At 50.2% G+C, this 21,798-nt stretch overlaps 1 protein-coding gene across 12 annotated transcripts in view; it reads left to right on the plus strand.

Annotated features, from left to right (window-relative positions):
• The window catches only part of CLASP1 (cytoplasmic linker associated protein 1), a 263,446-nt gene that overhangs the window by 221,108 nt on the left and 20,540 nt on the right, over positions 1–21,798 (plus strand). For all 12 annotated transcript variants that reach the window (XM_043488028.1, XM_043488035.1, XM_043488036.1 and 9 more), the window contains 6 exons: positions 281–424; positions 940–1,046; positions 9,133–9,283; positions 13,529–13,775; positions 15,784–15,974; positions 18,194–18,322. In XM_043488028.1, the coding sequence (XP_043343963.1) occupies positions 281–424; positions 940–1,046; positions 9,133–9,283; positions 13,529–13,775; positions 15,784–15,974; positions 18,194–18,322 (969 nt within the window). The remainder of the gene's footprint in view (positions 1–280; positions 425–939; positions 1,047–9,132; positions 9,284–13,528; positions 13,776–15,783; positions 15,975–18,193; positions 18,323–21,798) is intronic.

The raw sequence follows: 21,798 nt of genomic DNA on the forward strand, positions 1-21,798 counted from the left end.
CTTTTTCTTTTCTTTTTTTTTTTTTTTCGTGGCACAAATGTTGTTATTTCCTCATACAAAACAGTTTTCTTTTAAAAATAATTTTAGAACTTCCCTGATGGTCCAGTGGTTAGGACTCAGAGCTTTTGCAGCCAAGGACCTAGATTCAGTCCCTGGTTGGGGAACTATTATAAGATCCTGCAAGTCATGTGGCTTGGCCAAAAGAAACAATTTTAATGAGCATTTTGACCAAGATAGGCAATTGTGCGTAACACAAATTAATCATCTCTTCTGTTTCTAGGCAGCACAAATTGTGCTCATCTCTCTGTTTGAATTGAACACTCCTGAATTTACCATGTTACTTGGTGCCTTGCCAAAAACATTCCAGGATGGTGCCACCAAACTCCTGCATAACCACCTCAAGAATTCCAGTAACACCAGTGTGGTGAGTGCTTTGGTTGCAGTTGGTAGCCGCCACTGACTCCTCACCCAGAGCCTGCTCTAACGGAGTAGCCGGTTTTCCTGTTCTCGCAGTAGATCATGGGCATCCAGAGTGTGGGGGCCATGTCTGATGCTGCTGTATTCCCAGTGAGTGAATCTGGTGTTTAAACACGGCCTTTCTCTCTAGTCAGGTTGTTTAGTTAAACGACTGTGAAGTCATTCAGGCAGTTGTTGAGGAACTTAGTTTTTTTTCACTCTGTAAAGATGCAAACGCTGAATTGTGTCTGCTACTCCAGCACAGCCGACAGCAGGCAGTCAGCTCCTGGATTGCCTGTGGGACAGTGACTGGTTTTCGGTTCATATGCACTGAAAAAATGAACTTACGATTCTGCAAAAAAATCATCTGGATGATGCAAAATCTGCCCATTTATTTACATGTGGGTTCCAAGGCCAGGGGCAAAGTGGAACTGTGCTCTATATTTATCTCCTGTGTGACAGAGCTCTTCTGCCTTCACCCAGGGCTCTCCAAGCAACACCATTGGCCGGACTCCCTCCCGACACCCCAGCAGCCGGACCAGCCCCCTGACCTCACCCACCAACTGCTCCCACGGCGGCCTGTCTCCAAGGTAAAGCGGTTCCGACAGCGGTGCAGGCACTAGAGCGCCCGCGTCTCTGCAGCTCACCTCCAGGTTCTAGCCTGAGCTCAGGACCAGGGGCCGTGTGGGCACCAGCGGCCCACAGGGCCTCGTCGTCGCCCAGACCTGAACTGTGTGATTTTGGGCAGAGCGGTTGACTTCTGTGGCAGAATGAGCAGTTTCTGCTGAATGGTCTCTGAGAATTCTTCTAGCTCTAAACACTTTCTAGTACCTTAAAAATTTTAAAACCAAACGTTATATTTAGTCTGTTTAACATAGAAGCTCTTCAGCTGTTGTGTGGGCAGTAGCAGCACGTGAAGATATTTGACCGTCTGAATAAAACCCTGTATAATTGTCCGCAGAGCCTGGGGTGGTCTCCAGCCAAGTGGCCGCTCCGAGCACGGTGGCTGTCATTCCACACTCATAGCTGGAGCAGGGTGCTGCTCCGAGGCGGGGTTGAGAGCTAAACACGGATCAGCATTTTCAGATTCACGTTGGGGCCATGTCAGCATCAGCCTTACGGAGTCTGCGGCAGTGACTGGGGAAGATACTTGGCCTCGAGATCTGTAGATAACGTTTCCATCTGACCAGAGCCTTTAGAAGTCTCCGTGTGATGGCTTTCGTGACCCCCTGGGCTGTGCTGACGTTTCTCATGGTCTCATTCACGGTGACCCTGTAGGCTGCAGTTTTTAGGAAAGAGCCAGTACCTGGATGTGGAAGGGTCATGCATGTGTGTTTGTTTCAAGACATTAGGACTTTGGGTTGCTGACGCCAGGATCTTAAAATTAGAGGAAAATCTTATAAGTATGCCATCCCCCTTTAAAAAGAGTGACCTCTTTAGTTGGAAGATAACACTAGGGACGTGCCTGTAAGGTTAGGTTTTTTTAATGCTCAAGAGTCTTCCAAACTCCGCTGTCCTTACTGCTGCAGTCCTGTTCAGCTACTCAAGTTATCGTATAAATATTTTAGAAAATGTCAGATTTGTCTTTTTCTCTTGGAAAAGCAAAATATTTTGTATACTGATAGTATCTCAGTGTTTGTATTGCCTAAGGTCCCCTGGCGCTGCATGTAGGTAGACTGACGTAACACTGTGTTTCCAGATTTGGTCTGTGTGGTCATGATTGCAGCAGGCCAATCGACAGTTGAGACCAGAAAGTAATGAAAACGTGTCTGACTTTTCCCACGTGTGACTGAGACTCAGCCAACTTTTTATCTGTATCTAAATAAATGGTCTGTCTTAAATGACCCCAGTGTTGGCAGTAAAGTCATAGAATTCTCTCCCTTGGTAGGAGAGAATTTGTGGAAAACTTGTATTCTCTATAAATTGTTGCTTTTGTTTAGAGGTGATACTTCTGAAACATTGACAAATCTGTTCTTCCGTAACACACAGTTAATACTTATTTTTTAGTTATTTCACTAATAAGCTTGCACATTCTTCAGGTAATAAAGGGTAAATTTCAGATTAAGTAGTTTGTTATTATGTGTGCCGATAGTTTAAGTGAAAGATTAGGGAGGCTGCTAGTATAAGCCATGAGAGCTAAGAATTGGCTAGGTATGTTTAAACTTCATGGATCTCCAAATTATTTTAAAATTCTAATTTATTTTTCCAGATCACCATTCATTCTTAACTAGCCTGACCTAAATTTTTACTGTTAGGGTTATCAGGTGAGTGTAAGAAATAAGAAGTTTTTTTTCAGTCCAAGTGAGGCTGAAATATTTTCTTACCAACAAATTGTTCTTTAAGAAATTACTTAGTTATGTAGTTTCTTTCTTTTTAAACAGAATATGCCCCAGCCAGTGTGTAACTAGCCAGAATGGCCTGAGCCAACGTGAACTCAATGGGAAAAATAATTTTTCTCACAGCTAAAACCGTCCAGAAGTAGAAAAAGCTACCTCATGTCATTGTATCATAGGAAATATTCAAATGCGCCGCATTCCTTCCACCAGGAAATTTGTGAAAGCAGTGAGCTCCTGCACTAGTTAGGACAGTGTGTTAGGTCTCCACATTGTGAGTAGGCCGTGGGCAAACTCCACCAGGTGTAAATCTCAGTTATTTTTTTGAGCAGTGCTCTTGAAACATGTATTTTTCTATTCTGCTATTCTTTTGAATTATCTTGACCATTTGATGTTAGTTTTTTATTCTTAAAGGGAAGAGTTCTTGCCAGTTCTTCATTTTTAAGCCAATTTTGAGTATCAAAATGAACTATTTTTTTTTTAAAGTCCAAAAGTTCTGCCCTCAGATTATGATGCTAATAAGAAGATAGTCTAACATGCTAACATGTTTAATTTGAGTTTTTGTTTTTTTCTTTTTAATTGCTAGTGAGAAAGGCATTTTTATCAACCTGGTAACATTAGAGAAGCCACAGCTAACAGGTCAACCTTCTGTGGAAATTCCATCCAACGGTTGTCCTTTTCTGTGAGAAGGAAGAATTATTGTTTATTCCCTGTGAGCAAACAGACACTCCTGGGTCTTTGGAGAGAAGACTTATGGTCTGAAGTGTTCCATAATTAAATATATGTTTACATTTTAGCTCAGTTTAGTGGGATTGATGTTAAATGAAAAACAGATTTGCTAGGGGCTTCAGCAATTACGTGACGTCTGTTCCCTTTAAAATAGAAAAAGCACGCGGCTATCCTTACTTGAGGCCTGGGGGGCCTTCTCTGCTGCAGTGGCCACTCCGTCCGCACTTTGGTTTCCCTATGACACGTGGGGCCGCCACTGTCCTCAGCCAGAGACGAGCCTTGGACCATGTTCCTGGTCTGGTGAATTGCAGCAGGTGCTGGAACTCAGGCGGGGCCTCTGCATGCCCCGGTCACTTGAGTGAGGGGTGCCTGTGCTCAGATGCACTCTAAACTTCGTATCAGGTCACACGAGCAGGGGACTTGGGTTTTCTATCCCTCCTGTCTGAGCTGTTCTCTCGGGAGGAAGTTACTCGTGGCACCTCTGGACCCCATCTGAGGGTCTCATTGGGGGAGCATGTTGTTCCCTGCCGGAGTGTTCTGGTGGGTGGTACCTTCTCTGAGACTTTCTGCTGTGGTTCCCTTGGTCCCATTTGATTCGGGCCCATAATTCCTCTTTGGGTTCCTTCTAAAATAATTTATTGCATTATCTGAAAGTAAACATCTGTGGGTTTTTTTTTTGCATGTAAGCACTTAAAATTTCCTTTACACACACACACACACACTCCTATATACTTGGAGTCTTGTGTGATTTAAAAATGTAAATACAGGACTGAGTGGGGAAGGCATGAGCAGTCTTGACGGAGGACCAAATTGTAGAATAAAGTTGGTCCTTTTCCTCTGAATGGTGAAGTGTGAACCTGGGTAGAACCTTGTCCAAGAGCGATGAGACTGCAGGGCGCGCAGAGTATAGTGCCCCCCGCCCCCTTTGCCTGTTCTGTGTCTCTTTCTGACTCTCCTCTTCTGATCACTGCAGCCGGTTATGGGGTTGCAGTGCCGACGGGCTGTCGAGGCACCCACCTCCCTTTCCTCAGCCTAACTCCATCCCCACCGCTCCCTCCCACAAGACTCTCAGGCGCTCTTACTCTCCCAGGTAACAAGCCACCTGTCCCACTTGTCTGAGGTGTCACAATATTATTGCACTTCCAAGGTCGTCTCAGGTCTCTGGGGAAGCCTCTCCGCCACCTCCGGCCGAGACCAGCAGGGTAGAGCCTTGGTGAGAAGTGTGAGCAGGTGCGTGACCTCGGTCAGACCTCATGAGGATGGCTCCTCCTCTGCCCCTAGGGCGAGGAACAGGTGCGTCACCTGACCGCACTGTTCAGCGTCTTCACTTGTGAGCCCTCGGCCCGGGCAGTGCTCAGGCTCCCAGAGGTGCCTGCACCACGCAGCGGCGCGCTGTGTCCCCAGCCGGCTGCTCGGGCCTGCTCCTTCCCACGTGCACCTGGGGCCTCGGTCCTGCGCAGTGGTGAGGGCTGATGTCTTTCCTGCTGTCCTGCATGTGGCAATAGTCCGAAGACTGAGACCCAGAAAGGCAGCCCCAAGAAGTCGCTCCCTGTTACCACTCATTAAAGGGGCTGCTCCAAGCGGGAGAGCCGTGGGGTGTGACAGATCAGATGGGGGATCCAGGGTGTGAGGGAGGGTCCATGTATTCCTGCAGGTACCCGTTTGAGGGTGTCTTAGGTGCTTTTTATAAAGGTCGAAAGATCAGAGCATCCCTTCCCTGTTGGCTCCTGACACGTGAGCAGAGTACAGGGCAGCCTGCTCCCTCTGCGCTATGTGAGATGAGTCTTGCCTCTGTGACAGGACAGGGTTAAGACAAAACAGAAAAGAGATGTGTTACTTTCGAATGCCTTGGAGATTGCACAGAAGGTTTACATTCTAACCTTTATATGCTCAGCATAGTGAACAAGTAAACAAGTCAGCTAAATATTTTGATAGCATTTTCCTTTTGAAACTCTCGCAGCTCTGAAAGTAACTCCTGAAGCGTGCAGATGCCCCTGTGATGACGTGTAGGTGCCAGGGGCGGGCAGGGGCAGGTGGGTACTGAGGCAGCTGCCGTCCTCAGTGCAGATAAAGCACGTCGCTGCAGTTTGTTAAAGGTTGGTCATGCCCCGAAGTGTAAGACCAGCTTATTGACTGTCTCCCAACATACTGACCTGTGTGCCTTACTGGGCTCCACGCTTCACCCCCAGGCCGTCAATCTTCCCATCTAGCCGTGAAGCCCGCCCTCCCGAGGACATCTGTTCCTGAATCACCTTTCACACTTGGGTACACAAACAAGTACCCAGTGCTTTAGCTAATGCTTCATAAATGGCTATAACTTCTGTTAACGTTGGAGGGAGTGAGAGTGGACCGAGACATTGACACTTAGAAAACCTATCTGTTACGTAAAACCAAGAAAGAGGAAATCTGTCTGTCTCTTTGCCAAAACCCTGTTGATGTCATGAACAGAAACAGTTATCCTTATTCCATACCGAGTAGGTCTTTCCTACTCATGACAAAGAAGAACATCTCAGAAGGCACACTTCTGTCCCAGTTTCTCTTTTCCTGGCAACTCAATCTCATGTACCCCGCCCCCACCTACGCTCTGCATCCTTCTCAGCAGGGTGAGTCCAAGACTTTATTCTGCCTGGGTATCGAGTGCCCTGGCCAGACCTCGGGTCAGTGAGTACTGACCGATTGAGCAACTTTCCCTAATCTAAAGAACCCTGTGAAAATCTCTCTGGAGTCTAATCATGGTGTTTATGGATGACTCAGACCTGGCCTTTGACCGAAGGGATTATCCCTCCAAGCTGAAACAGGACAGGAGGTGGGGGCAGGTAGCAGACTGGGGGTTACCTCCCCAGTGTTTTCTGAGGAAAGCTGCTGCAGCCCTCTTGCTGTCCCCGTACGTGGACCACTTGTAGGGATCACACCACCTGTGATTCCCTGATGACAGCATCCACAGAGGGTTCCTTCTTCCCCATGTAGTAAGGGCTTGTGGGTATTGACTTGAAAAAACAATTGCCAGAACATGAAATGGCAAGGCAAGCAGCCGTATCTGTTTCCCTTTAGAGGGAAATAATCCTGTCTCTCACCTGGAGCTCACAGTTTCCGCTTCATACCAAGGAGATACTTCAAAGCTCAAGCTAGTGAGTCTAAAAGAAGTGTCACCGCAGATTGTACTTGGCTGTGCCCAGGTTCTCCTAAATTGGAAGTCTGAGTTGGTTTATTAATTGAAAGTAAGAATGAGGACCATTAACTGGCAGAACCCTTTATTTTCATATTTAAAAAAAGAGGCTACTATCATGCTAAAGTTATATGACTGAAATGAATTATTTTTAAGGAAGTTCAAGTTAAAAATAATGGGGTGAACTACGTGAAAGCCAACATCTTCTGAAGCGACATGGAGAATAATATTGTGACATCCCTTAAAAGCTGAACGTTCCCCAGACTTCCTCCTGTCCATCCCCGCATTCTTCCCATGTTTTTTTCCTTTTGCATGGGCTGTGTTATTCTTTTTGATTGTTGTTGTTAAAAGTATTTTAAGGCATCTTTTGACATCTTATATGCATATTTTTTTGTTTTAAGTCATATTCAGTCTTTATTTATAAAACAGAGTACTGGTCAGATGTATAAATGCCTTTGCTCACGCATAAGCTAGTGTGGTGGTGTTTGTGGAGGGGTGGATGGTGTCAGGGAGGCCCTGTGGGCTATAGTCATGCTCCCTTCACATTAAAGCGACATTGCCTTAGATAACCTTATGAACTTAGAAGGGGTTGAAATCTTGAATTCTGTTCCAAGTTTCTTATTCCACCTCCTGTCAGTGTGTACATGGAGTCTTAACTGTAAACGTGTTGAAGTTCACATTGCTTTTTGTTTGATGCCAGAGCCAGTCTTTGAGTTGGCATGTGTTTTTGTGACCTCTCCAAGTGCAGTTAGGGTGTTTTCTTTCATTCATCAGAAAAGAAGGATACGTCCTCCCTGGGCCAGAAGGTTGCAAAGACAGTAAATTCATCTCAGAGTGAATTCAGATCTTGTGCTCTCGCGGGACCCATCCAGTCTTGGAAACCACTCGGGTCATTACAACTTCCAGCCAGTAGAGGTCTGGCTAATTCGAGTGAGAACCGTTCAGGTATTGTTCATCTGCCCAAACCTTAGACAACAGCAACAACAAAAAAGTGTGTGTGTTGAGGGGAAGGTTGGCAACATGATTGGTGTTTAAGTTACAGGAAACTTTCTTCCTAACAGAATGTAAAAGTCTGGCTGTATTGCTCTTGGGGGAGGATTGGTTCCCACCAGTGGATGACTGGTTTCAGTTATTTCTCTTCTGAAGAACAGAGAGATTGCTGTTCTTTAGTCCTTAATAATGAATGCTGTTGAATGCTTACTTATATACAGCCAAGGATTCTCTTTGGACTTCCCTTGTGGCTCAGCTGGTAAAGAATCCGCCTGTAATGCGGGAGACCTGGGTTCAGTCCCTGGCTTGGGAAGGATCCCCTGGAGAAGGGAAAGGCTACCCACTCCAGTATTCTGGCCTGGAGAATTCCATGGACATGGTCCATGGGGTCGCAAATAGTTGGACACAACTGAACGACTTTCACTTTCAAGGATTCTTTTAACGTCTCTGGCAATTCTCAGTTATAACTCAAGGCTTTCTGCAAATTAAATTAGACCAACTCATCTGATCTTTTCTTGAATACTTTCTCGGGACAAGTGATGTTTAAGTAGCAGTTTTTCAGCTTGGCTCCCCCCAGTTATTCTCAGGAAGGGAAGGTGATGGTTTTGTTCTTAGGATCTTCCATCTGTCTCAGTGTACTTTGCAGACATCTGAAGAGCGCTCTGTTGTACACTGCATTATACCAGGAGGATTTTTGCCTTAGTCTGTGTTTTGCTGTGCTAGATGTCTCAATGGACAACAGCTGGTGTCACTTTTCTGTAAGGGACAGATATTTCTTGCTTTTTGAAGTGCTTTTAGATGTTCATCTGGAAGTGTGACTCATCTTTATAAGACCTGCTTTTGCTGTGAAACTCCCAGTGTCTGCATCTAGAAGAGTCTGGTTGTGCAAGCAGATTCCTGGGTTAGAAGGCAGGGTGTCAGGAGTGCAGTGGTGGATCTGACTTAGAGTCATTCCGTACTCTGGGGTTTCATTTTTACAGGTTTCAGATACTGGTAAGCAAAATCCAGCCTTGTACGGTCATGTGCTTCCCTCCTTTAAAATTTGTCTGTAACACTAGCTTTCTTTTCATTTATTTGTACATTTGAGACCAGTAACAACCAAACTACTTTTTTCCATCTTCAAGGTATGAAAGTTATTTTTCCACATCCATTTCCTCATGCATCATCACTGGTTGTCACCCTCTGAGTTCTTGCTTTCTCATGGTTGCTGTTTTCCCACCGCACTGGCTCTGACTGAGTGCTAATGTCGTGTGTTTGGGGCCAGATCCGACGAGGAGGATGTGTAATTAAGTTGTCTGGTGGTGGTGCTCTAACAAAAGATGTCTTCTTATCATTCCAAATCACCTAAAGAAACTATAATTACATCTTATTCTGTAAATTATTAGAAGTAATTTTTACCCATACCCCAATTTTATGCGTGTGCCTCAATTTAAGAAATAAAATGTTTTTGATCTTTAGCATGCTGGACTATGATACAGAAAATCTGAACTCTGAAGAAATCTATAGTTCTTTGCGTGGAGTGACAGAAGCCATTGAGAAGTTTAGTTTTCGAAGCCAAGAGGATCTGAATGAGCCCATTAAAAGAGATGGCAGAAAGGACTGCGATATTGTGAGTATCTGCAGGCTGACGGAGGGAGGGCTGTGTGTAGTCACCACCCAGAGTGGTAGGCACCCCTGTGTCCACCCAGGGGTATCCTGAACACTGAGCGCGGGGATTACCGAACCCCAGCATGGTTTCTATCTCACAGTTAGAGCCGTATGGTTTTAGGAGGCCCGGGGCAGCTTTGTGAAATCGCAGCAGCCCTCAGCTATCTCTCTGAAGAATGTTAACTGCCCCTTTCCTCAGTTGGCTTCCCTTATCCCGGACATGTTTCTGTTCCTCTGATGTGATACAAACGGTGAGCCTGTGCCCGACGCCAGCGCGGCGCTCCAGACGCGGCCGTCTCCTGTAGAGGCGGGCGGAGTGGAGGAGGCTGTCCTGGGGGGAGGGACGACCAGGGCCAGGCTGGCTGCTCAGGAGGCGTCTGCAGAGGAGATGATGTCACCTTCTGAGCAGGGAGGTTGCGAGGTGCTTGTCAGGTCAAGGAGGAGGTCATAGTCCTAGAGAAGTCTGTGAGGAGGCAGAAGGATGGGGGTGGACTCAGGAGGATGTCCCCGGGGGTGGCGGCAGTGGGCATGGTGGGCGTGTCCCGGCCTGGGGGGAAGGAGCTGGCTTCTCTGGAGCTGACTGAAGACTCTGAAGGGTTTTTAACCAGGGAAGCGGCGGGGTCACACATACGTCTTAGAAGGACCGCTGACACCCTGAGATGGCGCGTGACCCCAGGGGACGCTGAGTTGGGTAGCGCGTGAGCAGACAGAGAAGAGCCAGGGTGTCTGGCAAGGACTGCTGAGGGGGCGCTGCTCCAACTCAGTGAGATAGCGGGGCCGGGGAAAGGCACCCGCGAGCCCCTTTGGACCATGATGAAGCGTTGACGCAAACAGCCATTAGGCTTTCAGACACACCAGTCTGGCGTTGAGGCTGGTGGTTTGAGCTGGTGGTGGAGGTTTGAGAGACACTGACTAGTTGCCTGATGGTAACTAAAGAAAAGCAAGTGAAATCAGCCAAGTGGAGGCAAGGACAAACTCCTGAGCAGCATCAGCACTGAGGGAAAGACAGAAGGAAAGGGGTCAAGAAGGACCAAAGATGAGCGGCGGGGAGCGGCGGCGTGGGCTCTGAGGGGGACTTGCAGGAAGGACGTCCCAGCCAGAAGGGTATCAAATTGACATAATATACCAGGTTAAGAAAGTTAGATTTTGTTGTTAAATGTGATTAGTATTAGGAGTTTCACTTTCTTTTTTTAATGTCTGAAGTTTTTAAAACCCTTTTATAAATAATTTTTTCATTATATTAATAATGTATGTTTTACTTTTAGAAGAAAGTTACAAAGAGAAAAAAAATCATCTGGGACTTCTCTGGTGGAATAGTGGCTAAGACTCTGTGCTGCCAATGCAGGTGGCCGGGGCTCAGTCCCTGGTCAGGGAACGAGACCCTGCATGCCACAACTAAGATCTGGCACAGCCAGAATAAAATAATTAAAAAAAAATTATCTACGAAATATCTTATACCAAAAGAAAACTCCTGTTCGGTCTTCTATGCATATATTTATAAATTCTTTTTTATCTTAATTGTGAGGACAAGATCTTTTGGGCAGGGTGTGTAAGAACCAGTGCATCCCAGCATTGGTTCTGCCAGGTGTATATCTAAGGGAATTGAAAGCAAGAAGCTGAACAGATGTTTGTGCACCAGTGTTCAGAGGGATGTTAGTCACAGTAGCACAAAGGTGGAAGCCATCCAGGTATCCAACAAGTAAATGGATAAGCAAAATGCAGTATGTACATGCAGTAGAGTACTGTTCAGCCGTAAAAAGAAAGTAGTGCTATGTGTGTGTTAGAACATGCATGGACCTTGAAAACATCATGCTAAGTGAAATAAGCCAGATAGAGAAAGACAAGTACTGTGTGGTCCCCCTTACATGAGGTCCCTAGAGTAGTCAAAATCACAGAGACAGAAAGTACAACAGGGACGACAGGGCTGGAAGGGCCAGGGAGTTATTGCTTAATGGGTACAGAGTGAGATGAAAAAGTTTTGCCCAAAATAGGACATAGTGGTAATGCTTACACACCGTTGTGAATGTATTTAATGTCACTGAGTTAGACACTTATGAATTAACTAGTTTAAATGATTTGACATATATGTCATATATACATACACACACAGTTTTTGTGTTTTTTTACTACAATTTAAAAAAAGCCATAAATGCATAGGCATAAAATGAGAGAGATGTATCTTATCGACAAGCACAAATGAAAATGTCGCCCCAGGAATCACCAGCGCGGTCTGGCCGCCTGGGAACGTTTGCTCCACTGTTCTGAGGTCACACGTCTGACCTGAGGAGAGGGGCCGCGTTGCTCTCTCCGCGGCAGTCAGCCACCCTCCTCTGCTGACCCGTACAGGGTGCCAGACAGGCCAGCGGACTCAGAAGAGAGGACCCCCGGGAACGGAGGCGGTCAGAAACGTGACACGGGGGCCAGGGGACCAGAGGTTTAATAGTTTCAGACAAAACTCGGAATATATTAGGAAAGCATTTTCAGAGCATATTACAGACCTGCTCTTTGACCAGCGTAAAGACCAGCTCTGAGGGTCAGAGGCACATGAGGGGACAGCCGTCTGCCTGGGGGAGGCCGAGTTCTCTGCAGGTCGAGATCTCACCACTGTGGCGGTACAGCGGGGGGCTCGCGGGTGGTGGACTGTGGTAAGAGTGGGGTCGTGCGCAGCCCCTAGCCCGTGGCCGTCTGCTCTGCCCGGCTCCCTGCACCCCGTTAGCAGGCAGCAGTCCCCGCGAGGCCCCTGGCGGCTGCTCAGCCACTGGTCCGTGCTGCAGTAGGCCCCTCCCCCGGGCAAGGACCTGTCAGTCAGTGACCTTCAGTGGCCCATTCGGCCAGCGGTCAGTGGGATGGTGATGCGCAGGTGGAGAGTGATTCTGGCCTTCCCTCTCCAGGGCCCTCCAGCTCACCCGGCCTTGAGGCGAGGTAGGGAGTGGGGGCACCCAGGGGACATGCTGGGGACTGTGTCCTGCAGGCTCCAGAGTCCCCATCAAGGCCACCCACTGGCTTGAGGCGGCCATGAACCTCTCCCCATCCCCACCTCTGTGACCTAGTGGCAGTGGGTATCTGTGTAGGACGCAGTCTGCAGAACCTGGGCCCCACCATCTGGGGGCCTGAGGGGCTTGAGGGCCAGCTGGGTCCTGGGCGCCTGGCTCCCTCAGTGATGTCAGCTGGACAGAGTGAGGGCCTGGCCCCGAGGGAGCCGCCAGCTGAGTTCTGCCTCCTCTCAGTAGGACCTGGACCTCAGGGGGTGGAAGTTGTGCCTTGGGACCTCGCCCTTTCTTGTCAGAACAGAGAATAGAGACTTCCCTGATGGTCCAGTGGCTAAGACTGCACTCTCAATGTAGGGGGGCCGAGATTCTATCCCTGGTCAGGGAACTAAGAGTTAGAATGCTTCAACTAAAGATCTTGCATGCCACAAGTAGGACCCGATACAGCCAAATAAATAAATATTAAATTAAAAAAAAAAACCATTCATTTGGTGGAGATTTACAGGAACGTCCTTACATGACTTGATCTCAAAAACAAAGGATTTGACCCCAACAAGTTTGCTATAACTAACCATACCCCCTCCCTCATCTTTCCTAGAAAAGAGGTTTGCTGAAAGCTTTGGGGAGTCTCGGGGGTTTTTAAGGCAGGAGCCACCCGTCCCCTTGCTTGGGCCTGCAGTAAACCTTCCTCTGCTCCAGACCCTAACATTTTGGTGGTGTTTGGCCTCCCTGTACACCAGGCGCGTGGACCTGCGCTTTGGTAACAGGGCCACTGTAGATCTCCAGAGGCTCATCAGGGGAGCGTCCATCCATGGTGGTGTGGCAGGGTGTCAGTGACAGAAAACCCTTCCTGTTGGTGGTAAAAGTGTTCCGCTGGGGTGTTGGCACCTGAGGTTCCTTGAGAACTGGGGGTTCCGGTATACAGCTTGCCTTTCCAGGGGCTCCTCACAAGTTCATGGTGCTAATCTCAAAAATATTTGTCGAATTAGTCATCCAGTACCAAGTAAAACAGACATTCTGTGTGAACTAAGGAATGGTTAGATGAGAACGTAAGTATGTTGTGTCCCTTTTGAGGTCACTTAAGGAGTTAGATATTTACAAATGGAAACACTGACAACTGTACTTGTATCAGCAGTCAGATTTCAAGTGAGAAATCTCTGGCTCTGTTAATACCCGTGAAGATTTAAGGACGGAGGAACTGACAGTGTGCTGTGCCCCAGGTGTCCCGTGATGGTGGCATCGCCTCCCCTGCCACGGAGGGCCGGGGCGGCAGCGAGGTGGTGGAAGGAGGCCGGACGGCTCTGGACAACAAGACCTCCCTCCTCAACACGCAGCCCCCTCGCGCCTTCCCGGGGCCGCGGGCGCGGGACTACAGCCCCTACCCCTACTCGGACACCATCAGCGCCTACGACAAGACCGCCCTGAAGGAGGCCGTGTTCGACGACGACATGGAGCAGCTGCGAGATGGTGAGTCTGGCCCGGCTCCGTGCCCCGGCGGGGCAGCTCCGGGCGCACGGGGCCTGTGGGATGGCGCAGAGGCCTGCCTCGCTCTGCTCGTCTGAGGTCCCGTCCTGTGCCCGGGAGCAGGGGGCACGCGGAGGGCCTGTGGGGAAGGCTTTGTGAAGAGTCAGGCCTCCAGCTGGTGGTGATGGGTGCGGGCTAGGCAACGGGGAGACCGACCGTTTGGCTTCTGGGGGGCGTGTCCCCATCCTGGGCTGTGGCCAGGCGTCCCGGAGCCCCGCAAGGAGACCGCCTGCTGGTCTCTCACGGTACTGGTCCTGCGGTTGGGGAAGGGATCTAATGTGCCCTGGGTACCTGCAGGCTGTGTGCTGGCTGCTGAGATAGAGGGGTCCTTCCCATTGTGCCAAGTAGGAAACTGAGGTTCAGAAAGGTCGAGTTCCTTGCCCCAAGTAGAACATAACTAATACAGAACAGAGCTGCTCTGGGTATTTTTCTGACTCTTGTGTTAAGACCAGTGTCCATTATTGAGTAATGAGTGAGTGTGTGTTGGTAGGATAGTCATTTTACTTGGAACCTAATTTTTCCTTTTTTCACCTCACTGTCATGTTCATACGTTTCAGTTAATTTTAATTAGTTTTTAAAATTTTTACATATGTATACTTTGTTTCCAAGCCTCTTATTTTATGCTGTTTTTCAATTTTGAATGAAGACTTCAGTTAGAACCTTAAATCAGAATTCTAAGCAGTTAGCATTCAGCAGAGGCCTACTGTGTGTCTAGAAGGGTGTGGCTTGCCAGGGACACAGAGATGAGACGCGGCCCCTGGTCCCAGAGCTTAAGGCCTTTCCCCTTTCCCTTCAGGGGAAGCAGACTCAGGGTGGTGGCAGGTGTGGAGGAGAGGGCTGTGTCACCAGTGGAGGCTGAGTTGGCGGGGAGGGGCGCGGGGAAGGAAGAGAGCGGCGCTGTCCGTGTGCCGAGCAGTGACGGGAGCCCTGTCCGAAAGCACAGGCGGCTTCGGGGACGGGCGAGCGTGGCCGCCTGCTGGTGGACTGCTGCTTGCTGGTGGGAGCAGCCCAGTCTACCCAGCCGTCTGCTGGGCGGGAGGCCAGCAGTGGAGGCCTTATTTGGGTTTGCACTTTCTGGGAGTCCTGGGCCGGCTTCCCTTCTTTATTCATAGGATCGATACAGTGTTAACTCACCCAGTTGTCGGTCTTATTTAAGACAAGACTAGGCGAGGATGTCAGCTATAGTTTATCCACCAATTGTATGCTAAAAGGCTTAAAGGACAAGGTGGGCTAGCAGGGGAGACGCGAGAGGGTTCTTTAAGACGTCAGCTTCCCTAGTGTTTGTTCTTCAGTCTTAGAAGGTTAGAAGCTTAAGAGGAGTACAAATTTAGGTTTCTAATGGTTTGTCTTTGTGTTTCATCCATTCTATTTAAAGTGAGTATTTAAGAGTATTGAGGTCTCTTAAAAGAACCTGTAAAGAGAGAGGATATGTTTCTCTGCTGTACAGACCATGGTCAAGTCCCCATAGGCGTTGCACTGCATGATGTCGGCAGACCTTGCGGTCTGTGAGTAGGTAGCCCATGGGTTGCCCGGACGCTGTGACCCACGTGTGTTTGCACTATGGACGCTGGAGCAGGAGATGAACGTAGACGGCCCAGGTGTGGCGGTGGAGGAAACCGCGTGCTGGGGGCCTGAGAGCAGTGAGGGTGTCCCTGAGGGGCCTGGCTGCGGCCGGGTGCTGGGAGTGGAGCTGGGAGGATGGCCCGGGAGGGGCTTTGGGGGTTCTTCTTGTTTGTCTGAAATAGGGGGGTGAAAAAACCAGGCCGAGTGGAGGCGCTGCCCCTTTTCACATCTGTTTTCACCACTGAGCTGGTGAGGGTACCTGCCGAGGGTGTGGAGTGAGGCCAGTGCCAAGGGCAGGGGGTGGCGGGCCCATGGGGACCTCCCGGAGGCTGGGGAACAGGACGGGGTCCTGTCAACAGGGCTGAGCGTCTGTCTTGTGTCCCCCAAGTGCCCATTGACCACTCGGACCTGGTGGCAGACCTCCTGAAGGAGCTGTCCAACCACAACGAGCGCGTGGAGGAGCGGAAGGGCGCGCTGCTGGAGCTGCTCAAGATCACGCGCGAGGACAGCCTGGGCGTCTGGGAGGAGCACTTCAAGACCATCCTGCTGCTGCTGCTCGAGACCCTCGGGGACAAGGACGTGAGCTGCCTGCCTTCCCGTCTGTCCCGGTGTCCTGGGGCCCTGGCTGCCCTCCTCTCTGTGCTGCCCTCCATCCCCGGGCCCGGCTGCCCCCCTCTCTCTGCCGCCCTCCATCCCCGGGCCCCGGCTGCCCTCCTCTCTCCATCCTGCTCTGCTGTCCCGGGCCCCGGCTGCCCTCCTCTCTGTCCGCCTGCTCCCGGGCCCCGGCTGCCCTCCTCTCTGTCCATGGCCCCGGCTGCCTCCCCTCTCTGTGCCGCCCTCCGTCCCCGGGCCCCGGCTTCCCCCCTCTCTCTGGCCCCGGCCCCGCGCCCCCTGCCCCCCTCTCTCTGCCGCCCTCCGTCCCCGGGCCCCGGCTGCCCCCCTCTCTCTGCCGCCCTCCGTCCCCGGGCCCCGGCTGCCCCCCTCTCTGTGCCGCTCTCCGTCCCCGGGCCCCGGCTGCCCCCCTCTCTGTGCCGCCCTCCATCCCGGGCCCCGGCTGCCCCCCTCTCTGTGCCGCCCTCCATCCCCAGGCCCCGGCTGCCCCCCTCTCTCTGCCGCCCTCCATCCCGGGCCCCGGCTGCCCTCCCCTCTGTGCTATGCTTCCTGGTGACACCCAGACAGTTCTCAGGTTTTCTGAGCCTCGGTTGGTGAGGTGCTGTTCTGACTGGAGATAGGCCCCGTCCCGGCCTCAGTGCGGGGCTCTCTGTAATAGGCTCTGTGGTCGTTGAGGGAAACTTGTTCCTGCTTCAGGTCACTTTCACAAAATGTCTTAGGACTTTGTTAATGTAGAATGTGAAGTTTTTTTTTTTAATAATGGGCTTCTCTTCTTAGGAGTTTTCCTTATGTTTCCTGTGCAGTTGAGAAATGAGACCTTTGCTTTTGGAAGACCCACTAAGTGTGGCCTTCCCTGGGGCTCCCTCTTGGTTTGCCATTGCATGTGTTAGTGGTTCCAGCAACAGATTCCAAAAGCAGAGATTATAACTGTTTTCTGTCATCCTCCATTGTTATTCTTAAAGTAGAAAGCCTTCTCCACACTGTGACGTTTGAACATGACGAGCTGGGCTTTTGCACCCGGCCTGGTTCGTCCTCTGCACGTGGCACCCCTTAGCTGACCCTTCCCGGGGTGAGCGCCCTGATCAGAGGCCGCTCCCCCCCTCGCCGTGTGGCTGCTGTTGGGTGGCAGCGGGAAGGCGTGTTGAGACTTCCCTGAATTCACCTCTAGAAGTAAGAATCCATCTCTGTGCTCTGGGCTCCGGTAGGCCAGCAGAAACACAAGTGCAAATAAGCGTGGTGAGCGACTCAAGGACAGGACCGGGCAGGTTTCGAGGCAGTTGGCCACGGCCGAGGGTCGAGGTCACGCCAGGGTCACACTGATGGTGACTTTAAGGGAAGACGGGTGAGCAGAGGCTGGTGAACGTCACGGTGACCCCACTGGCTCTCTGCTGCTTAGACTGAGTGGTTTGGCGTAGGGCGAATAAAGGTGGAAGGACAGTGATGAAAGATCTGTCTTCGTTTTTCTTAAAACAAAGTACATATTGGCTCCTGGAGTCCTTGTACTGGTTGGGCTCTGTCAGGACAGCAGCGATGTCACGGAAAGTGCAGAGGATGGTGTGTGAGCGTGTGGGCTGTGCAGGTGAGTGACAGAGAATCAGGATGTACCGTTTGGCTCTATTTGGTGTAAACTCCATCCTCTTTTGTTGAGATTAGGCGTCTGTTTGGAATGGCTTTCCTCCAGACGCATGACTCGCGCTGTAAGCAGCTCTGCACAGGCTCCCCTCCCCCGTGACCTGCTCACCTCGAAGGTCAGGAGTATCAGCAGATCTCCGCCATCCTGGTAGGAAAGCCACTGTCTGCCAGGGCGGGTTGATGAGATGTGTAGGTCCTCTTCATCTGTTCTTTTGTGTTTTACAGATGTGTACCTACCCCTCAGAAAACCCGAAGTCCCCCGGGAGGTCGATATAAACTTAATCACCCTCATGCGGGCCTAGCTTGGCTCATTCGGGAAGCCGTCTGGGGCCCCTCACAGGCGCCAGGTCCCAGGGTGTGCCCGTGGGCACAGCGCCTGCTCTCGTGGAGCTGGCTGTCTGGGGAGCCGGTGTCCACTCAGCCTGGCATTCGTATCCCAGTGCCTGCAGGTGCCGAGAAGGCCCAGGCCTGGGACCTGGTGTCGGGCCCTGCTGACCGTGCGCGCAGGGAGGCGCCGGAGCCGTTCGCTCATGTTTTCTTTCCTCTCACCCCAGCATTCCATCCGAGCACTGGCTCTCAGAGTGTTGCGGGAAATCCTGAGAAACCAGCCAGCGAGGTTTAAAAACTACGCGGAGCTGACGATCATGAAGACCCTGGAGGCCCACAAAGACTCCCACAAGGAGGTGAGCCGGGTCCGGGAGCACACGCACCCCCACGTCCGTCCTGGTGTCTGAGCAGCGGCGCAGAGCCCGTGCCCCCCCAGGGGCCCACGGCCGGGCTCCCACTGCTGTCCAGCAGGCCGGCCCTCCCCCTGCAGTCAGGACCAGGGGTGGACGCTCGGCCAGCCTCTCGCCCTCGGAGCCCTGCTGCCCTCGGTGGCTGTCGTCACACGTTGTCCGCAGGGGCGTTAGGTGAGACAGGCACGTGCGGCGGTCCCCCTCCCCGGCAGCATGCTCCTCTCTGCGGGCTCTGGGGCCTGGTGGCAGCGCCGCCTGCTCCACCAGCTCCTGGTCGTGAGAAACTCACTCTGCTGGGGTTCCCGCTCCTCAGGCCTGTCCCAGAACACGCGTTTCTGGGCTTGGACTTGTGTGTAGGTGGTGGACAGTCCATGCATTGTCCAGTCACTTGTTGAACTGTCCCGGTACCTGTTACTCCCAGTCCTTGGAGTATCGAGAGGCTGCCAGAGAGCAGGGAGGTGAGTGGAGCTGTCCTAAATGAAAATGATTTCAGCGCCACCCTTCCAGTGAAGTTCACTGTGGACAGCAACCGTTTATTTAAAGGTTTGGGAAACTTGGTGTGACACAATGGGTTTGACTCCTAAGTGAGACATAACCACGTGGTCAGTTCAGTCTTGGCTCCTGTGTGACTCTTGTGAGCTCAGTCCTGGATTAAAGGAATTGTGATTAGAACGGTTCTTACATTCACAGCAAGAATCAGAGCCTAAATTGGGGCGTTTTTTCTGTTCAGCAGTTACGTGACTGCTGCTGAACAGAGACGGTCTGGGCTCCTCGGATTCCTGCGTGGCTGCAGTCTCAGCGAGGCTGAGGCTGCGGCTCTGTCCAGGCACGTCTCCACCCCGCAGTCCTAGCAAAGCACAGGGGTATACGCGACAGGTGTGTGTGCAAACCACTGCGTACACTTCTGAAGTCTGGCTCAGTGGCCTGATGGTGATCATCCTCACTCACATTTGAACAAAACACTTTGCACTTACAATAACTCTTTTGAAACAGTGTAAAGACCAGATTAGCTGATGGCAGTCAACATAATTGTCAAGAACCAGAGAAGCTGACAGTGGTCAACAAAATTGTTCCCAGGTGAGGAAGAGGGTCCAGGAGTTCCCATCCTTTGTCAGATGATGCACGCGTGGCAGCTTTTGGCAGAACCAAGATGCAAGCTAGGTCTTGTGTCTTTTAAGGGGCAAACAGGCCCATGCTGACTTTTGTTGTAAACCATAATGGCCTCTCCTTAATGAGAATACATGATCAAAAAAAAAAATAAAATGGGTGATCTCTTACATGCATATGATATCAGTTGTTTTCAGAGGGGAGGACATGACTGAGAATGTGGCATTAAGGTGAAGCCCTGTGTGACAGCTGCTGGCCGTCCCCTTGGGAGATGTCTGTCTTCACAGTGGCTGTCCTGAGGTTAACCTTCAGAACCTGGACAGTGGACCCTGACAGGCATATATTGCTGGTTACATGAGGGGTTCTGGTTTTTTCCCCTGCAAGACAAAAGGTGGAGGAGAGAAGGTTCTCAGCTGTGAAGTCCTGTAGGTTGCCTGAGGGGCACAAGCAGAAAGTACCTGCTGCCTGAAGCAAATTCAGCAGCACTTGGTTGTGTGGAATTCTTGTGACCCAGGGTCTCCACGCAGCTGCCGCTGATTTCCTGATAAGGCAGGTGGAGGAAACACTGTGTCCTGAGAGGAGTGCCGTTGCTGGCAGGCCTCCCTGCTTTGCATACCTGCAGACTCACCTTGACTTGCTGCCCGTGTCCTTTCCCTTATGAAACTCCACGCTGTCACTTTCCCAGAAACTCCCAACTTGGGCACCTGTGTGTTTCTGTTGGCATATGAAATTAACATCACACACAGTATTTCTCTAGTTATTATATTTTCTCACCAGTACATTCAAACGTTTATTCAGACATCATTCTCATATTTATTGGAAAGGATCCAAGGTGTTTCTAGACCCAGTTACGAGTCAGACAGAGCCCAAGTCTCTTCCTGTCCAATTGGCGCTTCCAAAGTGTGCTCATCCTGGGCCGTAGCTCCTGGAGCCTCCTCCATAAGAGGCTAGCTTTGTGTTCACAGGAGATGGAGGAGATGGACTGGCGGGTTGACAAGGAGCTGCTGTGGCAGGGCCCTGGCATGATGCATACTAGATCTAGTGTGGGGCTGTAGCAATGAAGGACTTCTTGAAATACGGTTTCTAATAGGTTGAAACATGTCATAAAGCCTTTAGCGAAGATGCTTAAAGCAGGGCTGCTAAATTGTCTTGTTTTTTTCCCGATAAGCTGAGGGTGGTGTTCTGAGGGTCTTTAGCAGGAGAAGCTATGTGTGCAAAACACTATCACACTGAAACATACCAGGCGCTAAATCTGTCTCATCCTGATTCATCCTAAGCTAACATAGACATTTTACAATAAGCACGATAGAGGATTTGGGGACCAATTTAGAGTTTTTGTTTAAAACGTTGGTGTTTGTTAGGTTAAGTATGTTTTCATATTCCCTATCTGAATACATAGATTTCTTAAACTATCTAACTCTGTGTTTTTATCTTTTTAGTACATTTGCTGTTGCATTTCAATAGCTCGTTAATGAAGTTACTGTAGTTTGCAGTGGTGTTCGCTTTTTAGCAAACACCTTAACGGGCGAAGGCCTTGATAGCGACCTTTTAAGATCCTATGCCTACTTTCTGTTTTTCAAAAAAACTCCATTAACTTCAGTGCTTCTTATCTTAGAACTTGTAATCCGTCTCTTAGGGCTGGTACTGAATCTGTCCATCAATGATTAAGAGAGGATTTAGATCTGATATGAGCATTGATACTATGAATGCGGTTCTGGGGTCAGTGGGAGCACGAATATAGAGATGGAAAGCCGAGTTTTCCATGCAGCATCCGGCCTCCAGCTGTGCTGTCTGCCTGATCCCCACTGTGTAGTGTGGCTGCCGAACACGCTGCAGAATCAGATACGGGACGTGAAGGCTCATGTCTTAACACTGTCAGACGCGGTACAAACTTTGCTTCCTAAGGCTGTCTTCAGACGTCTGTATCGTCTCAGAGGCAGACAGCTGGTGTACTAGTTGTTAATCACTTTATACACATTTAATGTAAGAATAGCTGTTGCCCCCCAGGCTCCGTGGCTTACATGCGGTAGCCAGAGTGTTGGGGTCCTCCGTCAGTGTTCTGTTTGAACTTTAGAGAAGCATCAACTCTATTTCTTTGAAGATATTCTATTGGGCCATAACACTGGCCAACACAGTATACATTGACCATTAGGTTTTGCTTTCACTGACCTCGGCCACATAGTGAATATTCAATTACATTTGCCTGTTAAAAGAGAAAAATATCAGCTTCATTCTGTGTCACTCTGTGGGGTCACCAGACCTTGTTTGCCCCACAGAAGTCTTGGTGCTTAAGGCATCAGAATCCAGCCTCAGGT

Source organism: Cervus canadensis, chromosome 15 (assembly GCF_019320065.1).
Source record: "Cervus canadensis isolate Bull #8, Minnesota chromosome 15, ASM1932006v1, whole genome shotgun sequence".
Taxonomy (NCBI): domain Eukaryota; kingdom Metazoa; phylum Chordata; class Mammalia; order Artiodactyla; family Cervidae; genus Cervus; species Cervus canadensis.